Source organism: Electrona antarctica, assembly GCF_951216825.1.
Source record: "Electrona antarctica genome assembly, chromosome: 1".
NCBI lineage: Eukaryota > Metazoa > Chordata > Actinopteri > Myctophiformes > Myctophidae > Electrona > Electrona antarctica.
Genome location: NC_136806.1, coordinates 25111495 through 25125661, shown reverse-complemented (window position 1 = coordinate 25125661; position 14167 = coordinate 25111495). Strand labels below are relative to the sequence as shown.

The window sequence follows — 14167 nt, the reverse complement described above, 5'->3', positions numbered from 1 at the left end:
CTCCCAGATCAAATTGCATGGATTTACTTAATCTCACACATGGCATTAGTCTCATCAACGGCATTGTAGTAGGAGCATTTACCCTTCTGTTGAACCTTTGTCCTGCTTTGACAGGAAGAAAAGAAAACATCTGTCATTCAGGAACCCACTTCTATATGTAAAACCCATTACAGTGCTTGGGACATACTCCAGATAGACTCAAACCCCCTTGCATATTTAATGTATATTCAAACAACAATTCACCATTTTGCATTATGCTGTACAAATCTTCAATCCCGACTGCCTACCATCAGACTGTTGAACAAGGCATGCAGGCCAACGTCTGTCATTAGGTTGGCCTTGGATTTTCCTTTTCCTTGTGAATCTCTCCATGTGGATTTTACCTGGGAAAGTTACAGCCTATTGTGGACTATATGGTTGAACCTGACAATACATTGACACTCATGCTGTACATTGCTTCTTTGTGGACCTAACGAAGGGCTACCACCTTTGTGCTTATGTCAGCTATCTGCTGTTCAGCTATGCTGTGTATTTTTGCATATATGTTTCTATTTACTGTTTGATTTATTTTTGAGTGGTGTAAACCACTCCTACAACTGGCTTTGTTAGTGCAGAAAAAATGAGCATGGTTGCTATGTTCACCCTGTTCACCCGGGTGTGATTTCATTATTGAGTCTACAACTGGCTTTGTTAGTGCAGAAAAAATGAGCATGGTTGCTATGTTCACCCTGTTCACCCGGGTGTGATTTCATTACGTCAGACATGATTTCATTACGTCAGACAGGCTATATTACACCACTCAGTTCACACGGGTGTGATTTTTTCCTTACAACTGTGTAGCATAGTAACTAAATGCTGCATCAATGCATAAAATAAAACCAGCATAAAAAGTAAAAAACAGCAATAAAAACTCTCAAGATTTAAAGATCTATAAGGGTCCAACATTTGGGTACCAGCTCTCCATCATTTAGCTGGGGACCACCTGGAACCCCCTCAATGACCACTGGTGGTCCCCGGACCACGTACTGGTTGAGAACCACTGCTCTAACATATTTGACGATGATGATAATAATAGACTGATGTTGTAATTAATTTGACGTTAATAGGTTTATTTTCTTTCTTTTTGAGTGGTGTAAACCACTCCTACAACTGGCTTTTGTGTGCATAAAAAAATTACCATGGTTGCTATGTTCAAAATAATTTCTGACGTAATTAAATCACACCCGGGTGAACTGGATGACCGTAGCAACCGTGGTCATTTTCTCTGCACAAAAAAAGCCAGTTGTGAAATCACATCCAGGTGTGATTTCATTACGTCAGATCAGAGCTGATCAGGCTACATAATACCTTACCTTATTTCATTACGTCAGACATTACGTCAGACCACAGCTGATCATGCTATATAAAACCTTACACCACTCAGTTCACACGGGTGTGATTTTTTTAGCCTTCAAAGACAGGAATTATGTCAGTTTTGGCTTTATTTAGCTAGTTCTATCGAGTTAATGCAATCATTTTCAATATGTATGTCTGGGCAAAGAGCTACAAGTGTTAATGTGTTCTTTCCATGCATTTTACCATCTTCGGTTTCTGTCATGAACATTGTTTGGTCTGATATAGCCAATATAATACATTCAGACTGTAGTGAATGATAGATTAGAAATCCATCACCCTGAGGACCACCACCTATAACACAACACTTATTACTGCAATTTGAAACTGGCCCCAGAAAAAAAGTCAATCCTGTACATGATTTGTAATTGTTGCACTGCACTATGATGCAATTCATGCAACCAAGTCATGGACTTGGTTGGCATCGTCATCTTGCCGATATAAATACATTTATTTCATTTTTCAGACATGAGAACATCAACATGCCCCCAAAAACTGGTCGTCCCTCATTTCACATGAGTGTGATTTTTTCCCCTTTTGCATAGATTGATTAATTGAAAATGGAGGACCCCAATGTAAATAAACCATATAGTGCTTTTATGTGTATTTCAATCCTAGCAGACCTTGTATTGACCTGTACTAGTCTGTACCTTCCTTGGACTGTAGGATACTCATTGCCATTCTGCAATACAAATTTCAATCAATCAATATGTTGAATAATTTTCTCCAGATCGCTATATCCTGGATCATGAGAGTATAACTGCTACTGAATCTATTTCTCTTGTATTTTAGCTTGCACGTTTTATTCTTGACAGTTAGATGACATCTCCTGGTGGACATAGGAATAGCGCACGCACGCACGCACACACACAGTCTCACACACACACACACACACACACACACACACACACACACACACGAGCAATCGGAGGAAGTGATATAGATCCATACATGATAAAGTCTGAGATAAAACAATGGATAATGAAAGTATCCAGGAAACAAATGCGTCAATGAATCATGCAATATTATAAAACTGTCTTGACGTCGCACTACTAATTCAAGATTAAATTGCAGCTTGGCTGAGCTGAAACCTTTATATACTCTGTGTTTTCGACATTCCACTACGTTTGTCTGAAAAACGGCTGCCAAATATGATGTTCACTTCCGGTCTTTATGTCCAATCAGAATAATGTAACGCTGAGAAGCCACAAATGTGTCCAATCACAATTTCAGAAATACGAAATGGGCGTCTACATTGTGTATGACAACCGCTAACAAACCTTCCCACTTGCCTAAGTTGTTAGTAGTTTAGTACTAGTAGGTGGAATCAGTGAACACATACAGTCTCACACAGAGCTTTCAGAAGTGGAAGACATGAATGAGAAAGGCCTTTGAATAGAAAGAGGACTTGGATATTTCTAGAAGATTTCTCCCCAAGCAGACTAAACACACACTGGTGTACTTATCGTAAAAGGTGAGCGAACGACACATGCTAAAGGAGATTCGTGCTAACATTAGCAGCACCTTAAAGTTCCAGATTATGGGTGAACATTGTGTACCTGACTGACCTGCCACTCACTCACCCACTACTGTCTGTTCTGTTTCGCGTTCTCTCGCCATGAACAGTCTCAAATGTTGTGTGCTATATGAACGAGCCATGTTGCCATTACAGATAGTTTTAGCTCCCCGGCCTGTGTTAGAATTTTGGATGCCTTGGTAATGTCAAAGTCAGACAGTGCAACTCTTGCTGGCCAAAGGGGATTCCCTGCTATGAGGTTAGGGCATGTCACTTTTGTAGGTTGGTCAGACACCTTCTCAATATAGCCCCAAGCTCCCATCCGTCCCATTCCCATGGTGGGCACTGGGCTGAGCAACTGATGGGGTGCAGATATTGTTTTGTGTTAAATCTGGGACTGGAAATCAGTTTGGAATGAATGAATATTGACTGCATAGTAGCAAATGTGTCTTTTAGCCACTGAACACAACCCACCATGTATTTGTGCTTGTGAGTGCAGAGTAGGCCATGTATGAAAATGCCAGCACAATTTCATAGGCCGTTAATAAAAATATATATTTGTTGAGCTGTAGGAGTGGTGACTGTCTGGTGAGCTAGCTCAGGACGGGAGCAGCAGATTTCTTAGTGACAGAGTAGAGTGACTCACTGCTGGCAGGTGGAGAAGAAAGTAAAACAGTGTCTTTCTAAAGACTGCTGTTGACAGCTGTTGGCAGCTGTGCTTTCATTGACAGCCTGTCAATGCAAGCACCATCTGCAATCTCCCCCTTCTTGATTCTCCTCCTGGCCCAGCATTGGTCCCTTGCACCCTCTGTCCTGTCAGTCAAGCTGTGCATTCATAGCCTCAGAAAATAAAATTGTTCCGTCTAGGTCTGTGTGTGTGTTTGTTTTATTTGTGTATTTTAAAATATTCTGAAAGGTTGTGATTAGGGATTTTGCTCCCGATCCGATTCCGATCATTTGAAAATGATGCGATTGGCCCCGATTTCCAATCGGGACAACCCTAGTTGTGATTGAAGGCGTGCCAGGTTTGACTTGTCCGTTTCCATTTTTCAGACATGGAACCATCATCGCCTGGCACCCTCGCCAGCTCAAAGACTGGCTCGCCTGCCGCAACCCCACCTCCAATGACCTCAAAATCAACCCCCACCACACCCAAACAAACCAGTCCCTCCATAACTTCTCAGTTTGCACCTGTTCTATCTCCACCCTCTCCTGCGCTCTCCACCCCACCTTCCTCCCCTCTCCGCCATCCTGTTCAGGTGGGCAGGTCTCAGCTCAATGCAGCTTCCACGGAGAATTCCAGACCCCCGGCCGTGGCTGCAGCCAACCCTCTGCGGTCTACTTCGGCTTCTGAACCAGGTGACAGAAGTACGACATGTGTCACAACAACCATACACGTATAAAACACACACATTATGCATACAAAATTAGACTGTGACCATATACTTTTCTGCAGTAGTATTCCCCAGACAATCAGTGATACCCTGACTCATCATGATGTGCCATGATCTCTCCATGACAACCATACACATTTACCACAACATGTAAAAGCAGCCTCTCCCATAATGCTTACTGAGGGAGAAAATCCTGTTCTTACCCCTAGATTCTCACAGGCAATCAACTGGGAATCTGTGGGCCTGGTTTGTAGACATGCAAATAGACTATGGATGGATGGGAAGTATGAAATCTAATACTTGGAATACATGCGTTGTGTATAAATATAGAACTTCTACAAGTAAACCTTGGCCTTTCCGTGTGTGTCTTGGTGTCCTGATTTCAACATATGAACATGCTGCGTTCATATGTTGGGGGGGGGGATGCTCGACTGGACTCCACTGGCATTTAATTAGGGAAATGTAGCTAAATTTGTGGCAAATCTGCAAAAGAAATGCTTACCACTAGCTTTTTTGACAAAGGTGTCTACTATCACCTAAATGTGTTCCAAGCCAACTCCCTTGGGAAACCTTGTGACAGCTGCTGAAAGTTGAGGTACCATTAACAACCTATTTGCAGGCAAAATTTCATTCTGCTTTATTCTGCCCACTTCTTGGGCTAAAAACGGCCAGCTGCTTTTCCAAATTTGATGACCGCCGCCGGGGCTAGGGCTGTCCCCGACTAAGGATTTGTATAGTCGAAATTAATATGAATAAATTTGCTGTTAGTCGACTGATAGTCGACTGAACACCCAAAAAAAAGCCAGATCTACAAGCTCTCAAGGCGCCGCGTCCTGCCTGTTTTTGCAGCGCCGTTCGCTACGCGTTGAGAGCTTGTAGATCCGTCTATTTTTGCAGCGCAGCTGCGCAGCCAGGGTAACAAAATAAAAAATAAGTTACAGGTGGAGATGAAGTGAAGTTGGAACGGACAAGCAGCTGCAATGCAAGCCAAGCTAACATCACAACCACTGGCTGGTGACAGTGTTGTTAGCCGCAGCAACATGTAGCCTGCCCTGGTAACTTCTCCTCCTCCCCGGAGAACTCTTGCCTCCCCGCACCGTCGGGGAGGCTGATCCACAAGCTCTCAAGGCATCGCGTCCTGCCTGTTTTTGCAGCGCCGTTCGCTACGCGTTGAGAGCTTGTAGATCTGTCTATTTTTGCAGCGCTGGTGTCGGGGTTCGTTCACGTTGTCAATAAAAAAATAACCTAGATTACAGGCGGAGATGAAGTTCAATCAGTGGGTTGAATCAGTAGCTACGCGCTAAGCTAACGATCCCCGACCCTACACTAACACTAGCAGCCTGTTTTTTATTTTCCCCCCGACTTCACGGGTGGCGCATTGGGATTGTGATGAGACACGAGACAGCAGTGTGCATTCTGTTGTGACTGTATATTATTAAACTGCATGGGTCTGGACTCCGGAGCATAAACAACATGTAGGCTACAGTACAGTAGCCTCCCTCGCTCGGTCCCTCCCAGCCTTTACTCTGGCTGCCAGAGTGTTCCCCGATGCTGCGGTGCGGGGACTGGGAACATACCATTATAACGGAGGAGGCGTTTTCCACCCGGCCCAAAAAAAAAAAATCGTCCAGACTGTTTTTTTTTTTTTTTTGTGAACATCGACTGAGAGGTTGTCAGTCGACTGAGACCCGTTCCGATCGATTAGTCGACTATTCGACTAATCGAGGTCAGCCCTTTTAGCCCAAGGAGTGTTTTTCGTGCAAAATAAATGCTTGCAGTGGATTCAGAATCATGGAAACCCCCTGGTTTGACCCATCTCATGCCACTGACTTAAAGCAGAATGAAATTTGGAAAAAATTGCCTACATATTACATAGGTTGTAACTTGTTACCCCAACTTTCAGCAGCTGTCAAAGTTTCCCAAGGAAAGCGGAGGAGGAGCGGATGGAGGCGCCCCTCAAAAAGGGAAGCCATTGTATAATGCCAAAAATACTTAGCCTCAAATACCGGTATGCTACTTTACATAATTTAGTTTAGACTTACACAATAAGAATGTCTGATGCAAAAGACATTGCATGTATATGCTGTTATCGGTAAATTCACTAATCACCACACAACTGACCAGAGGAGCAAGTCAATCGCAAAATGACAGATCATTTATTCCGCTCAATAAGCAAATTACTTGTGTTTCCAGAACCAGAGCCAGAGGAGGAGCTAGCTTTTGAGATCCTAGAGAAGAGGGCAAAATCTGGAGATGCCAAATCACAAACCAGGGTAAGCAACAACAACCACTGTCTGTCACAATAACCGGCATTGTAAATGCCACCGTCTGGCAGAAACCCTGTACAATTGTCCAAGACCATTTTTTTGTCACAAGCTCTTTTCATTGGTTATATATTTATATTAAAAAAAAAGAAAAACTCTTTCAACCTGACATCCCTATTTTGGGCATGCTGGTGAAAAGATTTTCAACATCCATTTTTAAATGCATGGAATTTATGAAAAAATAAATAAACATTACGGTGATTATGGAGATACAAGGTTTCTTCCCAACATTGACAATTATATGAATGGCCATCTTAGTAGTCAGACAACGGGTCTTTGTAATTGTAAAACAGCTGAAGCCAAATCAGTTGGTATTGTGACAGTCTGTTACTAAAAAACCTTAAGGTCAAGACTCTACAAAAAGTGTGTGTGTGTGTGTGTGTGTGTGTAGATGGGTCGTCACTACCTGGCGCTGGCAGAGGAGAGAGATGAGGAGCTGAACAACTGTAACGGGGTCACCTGGCTGATCCACGCTGCTAAACACGGCCGCAGGGATGCTGTCAAACTCTTGCAAAGTTGTCTGGCCTCCAGCAAAGGTACAATGTTGATATAATTACATAATAATTTGCTTCAATGCATTGTGCCAAAGCATTTGCCTTTTCCCCAAAAGAATGAGAAATACCTTTTGAGATGCACAAGTTACTAGATGTTGAATAGTTTTGAGAATTTCTAATATTCTGATCAGAAAAACTTACCAAAGGAACTGAAGAAAACTGTACAGTTGAAGATTTTTGATTTTGGGGGTTTGTTGGTCCTGTTGCTGTCTGTATCAAAATATTCATTCACATTTTGTCTTTACTCTTTACCAGGCATCACACAAGAAAACCATGAGCAGGTGAGGAAGTTGATTTTGGAGACACGCTATGAGAGAGGAGTGAGGAAGGCTGCCCTTCAAATGTATTGGAAGCTAAACCCAGAGAAGAAAAAGACAGTAACTGTGTCTGAGATGCTGGAGAACGTTGGACAAGTCCACACAGACCCAGGTAGATGCAGATAGCAGAGATGTGGTCATATCAATATATATAGCCAATTAAAAACGGCAAAGAAAATGTAGCTTCAAATAAGAAAATATTCACACTGACTAAAACTAAACACAAATTTCAAAAAGAAAGCAAAATGCAAACCAGTCTATGCCGTGAGTGTGGTAAGTTAGTCTCCTCTTACCACCCTTTAACTCTTTCGCACAGTTTGTCCCTTTAATAGCAAGTCTTGATCCAAGAAATCCAATAATCCACAATAGAAAAGTTCACTTCATCCAGTGGTAGTGGTATCCAATACGATCCAATAGAAACTAGCAAAACCTGGAAACTAATCCACCTGCTCCTCCAGTTGTCTCTCTCTGCTCACATTCAGCCTGGACTGCCAGAGCCACACTCCCCATATGCCACAAACATTGTGAGTGCCAAATGCCAATCAGGCTAGTCTGATAGGTGAGTCTTGGGCAGGGCTTCTCAATCACTGGTAGACTCACAGCAATGATATGCACCACAGCCATATCATGAACATGAAATAATAACTCGATGGTTTCTTATAGAACATAGATCAGCAGATTAATAGAAAATAAGAAAGCACATCATAATTGAAACCAAATTATATATATATATATAATTATATATATAATACACAAGCACGCACAAGTGCGCAAGCACGCATCATTCTGAATGATATAGTTCTACTTTAACAAATTATTTGTGTTTACCTATGTCTGTATTTCATTTGCTTTCCCTTTCCCACAGGCACACCACGCTCCCCAGGCCCTCTGCCCAGCTGTGCCCAGAAACAGAGGAGAGTTCTACAGACCATGGTCTCCAGTGAAGGTACATTGAGAACAATTCTAATACTTCACATACTGCCCAAATCCCCCCCCCCCAAAAAAAAAACAATAGCAGATGTACAACCTCGCAGTGCGGCACGAAGTGACGCGATGGGAGCTTGTAGATCTGCTACTTTTGAATAGGCAATCGAAAATGACATGGATGCTTTCCGGTTTGATCCTAGTGCCACCTGTGTATTAATTTTGTTTGTCAGAGCATATTGACAAAAATGTTAACCAGTATTAGCTAATAAACACGTCTGTAAGGCCAGTATGCCTTTATTTCAGAATAATTCACAACATGATCACACTTGGATTGTCCTGCTGTTTATTAAGTTACCCACACTTAGATAAGGTTGAGTGACGATTGTCTGATAGAATCCAAGTGGAAGTTTTATTTGTTTGTGTAAATGATGTATCAATTAAACGGGGATAAATCACACAAAACAGAGCATAGCAGGGATCCAGGCTCAAATCAACTAATACATTTCATTATGACAAAAACTACTTTCTCTCTCTGCGATTCTGCCTTGACGTCTTGTGCTGCTATTTCCCCATGCAACCAGTTGGTGCAACATTCAGTCTTAATATAAAATGACTTCAACAACGTCTCTTTCTATCTGCATTTGAAGCTACGTCTGAGTCCGTGAGTCTGGACGACTTTGTGGAGATGACCAAAAAGTATGCTCAGGGTATTCCTCCTTCACCTGTCATGGCCAGGCATGATGATGATGACGATGACGACGACTACGATGATGTTGTGAAGAACCCTGATGATCTTCCCCTGCACCAAAAGGTACGAAGCTCTTAGCACTTACAAGCTACAGGTGTCTTGATGTCCCTTCACAGCAGCACTCTGCTTTGAGGATGTATTGTGATGCAGTGGTTCCGAACATGTTAGGTATAAGGGCCCATTCTTAAAAGTTTTACAGCCCACTCATTTGACCACTTAACTGTTAAGTGGTCACTGGTCAGATGGGTGACTGATTTTCAGAGCATGTTTAATTTTCATCATTTAATCAACTGGGTTCAGGCTAAGACCAATGGAAGTAGTATACTTTAAATTCTTATTTATTTTCAAAGTTCTACAGAAAAAACATAAACTTACATAAACAGAATTATTAATTAAAAAACATAATTTTAATAATTATCATTAAAAATCTATTATTTGCGGGCCCAAGGGCTGTGAATTGCTGTAGTGCACTATGCATTTACGTTGTGCATCTTTAAAATGATACCCCCCCCATCCCTGCCCGTCTCCTTCCTGCAACCATCAGGTGCTGAAGTTTCCCCTGCATGCACTGCTGGAGATCAAAGAGCACCTGATTGACTGGGCATCTCGGGCCGGCATGCAGTGGCTCAGCGCGCTCATCCCCACACACCACGTCAACGCGCTCATATTCTTCTTCATCATATCCAACCTCACCATTGAGTTCTTCTTCTTCCTCATCCCGCTGCTGGTCTTCTACCTCTCGTTCTTCTCCATGGTCGTCTGCACACTGCGCGTCTTCCAGGTCAGCAGCCGCACTACTCATGTTGTGTACTTGTGTAGATATTTTATTTTGCCTGTCAAAAGTATAAAGTAGCCTTTATTGTACTTTGTGAAGGGGAAAACCACTTCCCAGGAGCAGAGGGGTTAAGAGATTATTTAATAACATCATAACACAAGTTAACATCAATTATTTTCTCTGTAGAATTCCAAGGCTTGGGAGAATTTCCGAGCCCTGACAGACCTGTTGGTTCGCTTTGAGCCAGGTCTGGACCTGGAACAGGCAGAGTCCAATTTTGGATGGGCACACTTTGGGCCCTACTTGTAAGCAAACTTCTGTTCAATCATTATTATAATATATATCATTATCGACACTGAGGATAGTTTCGTTTTCTAATGGGTACAACATAAAAGGTGAGGTTTTATTAAAAAAAACAAAAAACAAAATGTACAGCCCTAAATCTGCCTTCTTTCCCCAGGTACTTCATGGGTTCGGTGATCTTTGTGGTTTTATCCTTCCCTGTGGCTGAAAAGACCTGGATCCCCTGCTCAGAGCTAGCTACCATCGCCCTCTTTTTCACTGTCACCTCCTACCTTGGCCTCCATGCCTCCGCCAAGCTATTTTCCCGCAAAGCCCTGCTCACCGAGGTCCTCTCTGGTGCCTGTTCTCTCACATACCTCCTCCCTGACTCGTTGTGGTTCCTCCGCGCATTGGGGAAGACATTTATCACCATACCGCTAGGGAATATGGTGGCACTGAATCTGGGGCTGCCATGTCTCTTGTACGGACACCTCTTCTTTCTGCTATTCCGCATGGCCCATGTAAAAGGCTTCAGGGGAACCTACCTATGTTTGGTGCCCTACCTAGTCTGCTTCACCTGGTGTGAACTGTGCTTTGTGTTCCTCAATAACTCCTCTGCCATAGGACTCCTCCGTACCTGCGTGGGCTACTTCCTGTTCATCTTTGCTCTTCCTGTTGTCTCGATGGGCCTGGCAGTCATATTCCTCTTCCAGATGATACAATGGTTCCTAGCTTTGGAGCTGACCAAGATGGTGGTTACCTTGACAGTTTGCTTTGTGCCAGTGGTGTTGAGGCTATGGACCAAGTTCAGCCTCAACCCTATAGTCGTGTTTCGGTCACTGTCGCGAAGTAGCATCGTCAAGCTCATCCTAGTGTGGCTCAGTGCAATGTTACTCTTCTGTTGGCTGTATGTGTACCGATCTGAAGGCATGAAGGTTTATAACTCTACATTGACTTGGCAAGAATACGGCAACCTCTGTGGCCCACGGGCATGGAAGGAATCCAACATGGCCCAAACTCAGATCCTCTGCTCCCATCTCGAAGGCCACCATGTCACTTGGACGGGCCGTTTCAAATACGTTCGTGTGACTGAAATTGAGAATGGGGCTCAGTCAGTCATCAACCTGCTGCCAGTGTTTATGGGTAACTGGATGCGGTGTCTGTACGGTGATCCTTATCCATTGTGCAATGAGGGGGAAAACAGCACTGCCGAACCCCAGCCCCTCCCCGCTCCAGAACCAGCTCCAGAAGACCAGCTCTGCAAGCTGAAGAAACTAGCCAAGCATGAGTGTCATGTCAAACGCTACGATCGATACAAATTTGAAGTTACAGTGGGTATGCCGTTGGAGAGGATGACAAGAAACGGGACAATCGTAGAGAACGAGGACGCAACTAAAGATCTTGTTCTACGGGCCAGTAATGAATTTAGACCGGTTCTATTACGCTTGAATACAGGTAGCCTTGTAGAGTTCAGTACCATTCTGGAGGGTCGTTTAGGTTCCAAGTGGCCTGTGTTTGAGCTAAAAGCCATCCACTGTATATTGTGTGCTGATCCCCAAGTGACCAGCCGCCGACAGTACAAGATTGAACATGACTGTAGACGCTCGGCACAGGTTGCACTACAGTTTGCCTTTGACTTCTTTTTCAACCCCTTCTTGACGGCTCAGTTGGAGCAAGAGTGGGATGCAGAGAAACGGACTGGCTTACAGGAGGTTGGATAGACATTAGACAAGTGTATGTGATTTCGCAGAAGGAATGAATGTATACTCTACCGATACGAACGACTAAATAGTCTTTAGTGTTAAAAAAACAGACTAACTGTAGCAGGTGGTGTAGGTTTACATTTCTAAGTGGTAAGTTGGTAAATATTTACTGTCGTATGGAATTAAATTAAATGAACTGATGTGATGATATGGGAATGTGACACGTCACTGGATCTAATAGGAATGTCATTTAGACTCTAGAGCACATACATATGGTTAATGTGTTTGCTATTGTAGACATGCTATTGCAATTATGTTGTTTGAGTATGTCTTTTGTTTATTTGTTTGTTTTGTTCTTTGAGCCAAAGTGTGTGAGATTACAGAAGAGTTTATGTGATTTTGGGCCTATATAATGTGTGGCTTACCGGTACATACCTGTAATGGTGCAGTTGAGACTACATGCTGGATCAGTTGCAGAACTAGTGGTCAAGTTACTAGCGACTTCACACAGGCTTTACCAAAGTAGTTCTAGATAATGTCTAGGTTCCACAGGGGAGTTTTTTGTAAATTGAGAAGTTAGAAAGCACATCATTAAAACGGTCTACTGTGTAGTTTTAACGCGAGTTTGTTGACAATCTTGTCTGCAAAACAGCAATTTTCCCATTCTTTGTAACAGTTAATGATATATATAGGCCCAGAATCGCTCAACTTAATTTTTAACTACAAAAGGAGAGAATATTACACAAATGTACTATTACAGTACAGTGCACGCTATACTGTAACTCATTTGTGGTCACGGTGTTTCTATGGACTTTCATTATTATAAATATATGCCATTTTGGTTATACGGTTATAAATCGGCACCCATTTTCATGTATGATTCTGATGTGTGATTTTGAATAGTAACTGTTGAATAACAAATCAACAGTCAGAAATTGTGAATATGTGGCTTATACAGTATATAAGTGCCTTATAAGAGATATGTCTTCAGAATAGCATTGATATTGTGATTCAAAATTGTAGTGATTATAGATCCACGATATTGGAATTATGACCGATCTCCAATTATTTACGGGGTCATATCAGCCGATTCCGATACTGATGTATTACATTATTATATTATATTTATATTGAACTCATTGCTGAAAGTTTTAGACTGGCTGCTCTGCGAGTACAAAGCCATTGACGGTCACATCATTATTGCATTGTCAATATCGGTGAAAATAATCAGGATTATTTTGAGACCGATTCGATACCGATATGGCCAATTTCTATACCCTCCCGAATATTTTGTGCATCTCTAGTAGTAATATATATATATATAGTTTAAAATTGTTGAAGACAAACTGCCTAAAACCACTGAGCTCTGCTATTTGGACGAAACCGTGTCTTTCATTGGTCGTCTTCAGGAGCACACCGGCCTCGAATCTCGTAGAACGTAACTCTGCCTTTGTTGTGCCTCTAACCATTTCATCACTTCCCATCCCTGCTGTGCAGGATCTCTACATATTGAACATTTGCTGTCCCTCACTGATGAGGTCTGTGTTTCAGGCTGTCTTGTAACATAATACTGTGAGCAATAAATGAGGAAGAAACATTTATTTGTTGATTTTGTCTATTATAGCCCCTCTATTATATGGCTTTTGAAGATTACATCATATGTTAGCCAAGTCTATTGGATTTTTAATGTTTGTTTAGAGTGCTTATTACCTAAATCGTTTCACAGCCAAGTCTATAGACTTAAATGTTTGTTTGCCAAGGTGCGAACGACAAGGCCACTGAGCTGGTTACAAGTTACAAGCATAACATACATTTTATATTAATGTGTACTGATGAGAGAAAATGTGTTTGTAACATGTAAATGTTCAGTACAAGTCCCTGCCGCAGTTCCGCAAATTAAAACCATAATCCTATCTGTAGTTTATGTTCTACAGACTCAACAAGATATGTACTGTACTTACTGAAGTGAGATTGTTTTAATAGCCCCATGTATGTCTGAAAGATTTGTGACTAAATGTAATAACAAGGTGCTGACACTGGGTGGTGCTCGCAACTGGAGTGATTTCACCACTTTCAACATACTATAAAGTAAACCATACATGGGCAACTGAGGGCAGGTGGCCACATGTGGCCCCCACCTTTCACTTAATGGGGCCCGCAGGTTAAAATCGTAATACTGATAATAGTACTGTTACAATTCCAAACATGCAAACATGACCCGCGTCTGTTAGTAGC

At 42.3% G+C, this 14167-nt stretch overlaps 1 protein-coding gene and 1 long non-coding RNA gene across 3 annotated transcripts; one reads left to right on the top strand and one right to left on the bottom strand.

Annotated features, from left to right (window-relative positions):
• The first annotated feature begins 1884 nt into the window (after window positions 1–1884).
• On the top strand, window positions 1885–13533 carry wfs1b (Wolfram syndrome 1b (wolframin)). Of its 2 annotated transcripts, none has more exons than XM_079504282.1 (10): window positions 1885–2864; window positions 3961–4276; window positions 6496–6575; window positions 7018–7162; window positions 7436–7609; window positions 8363–8443; window positions 9072–9235; window positions 9717–9953; window positions 10134–10252; window positions 10408–13533. In XM_079504282.1, exons 2-10 carry the CDS (start codon window positions 3964–3966, stop codon window positions 11948–11950), a joined length of 2856 nt encoding a protein of 951 aa, XP_079360408.1. In that variant the 5' UTR covers window positions 1885–2864; window positions 3961–3963; the 3' UTR covers window positions 11951–13533. The 2 variants fall into 2 exon arrangements, with proteins under 2 accessions (XP_079360408.1, XP_079360409.1); XM_079504283.1 differs by having other exon boundaries at window positions 1885–2866; window positions 3962–4267.
• On the bottom strand, window positions 4121–7452 carry LOC306925469. Its single transcript, XR_013790253.1, has 3 exons — window positions 7322–7452; window positions 7033–7151; window positions 4121–4258 (listed from the first exon to the last, which is right to left on the bottom strand). It is a non-coding gene; the product is annotated as an uncharacterized lncRNA (long non-coding RNA).
• Window positions 13534–14167: the final 634 nt, after the last annotated feature.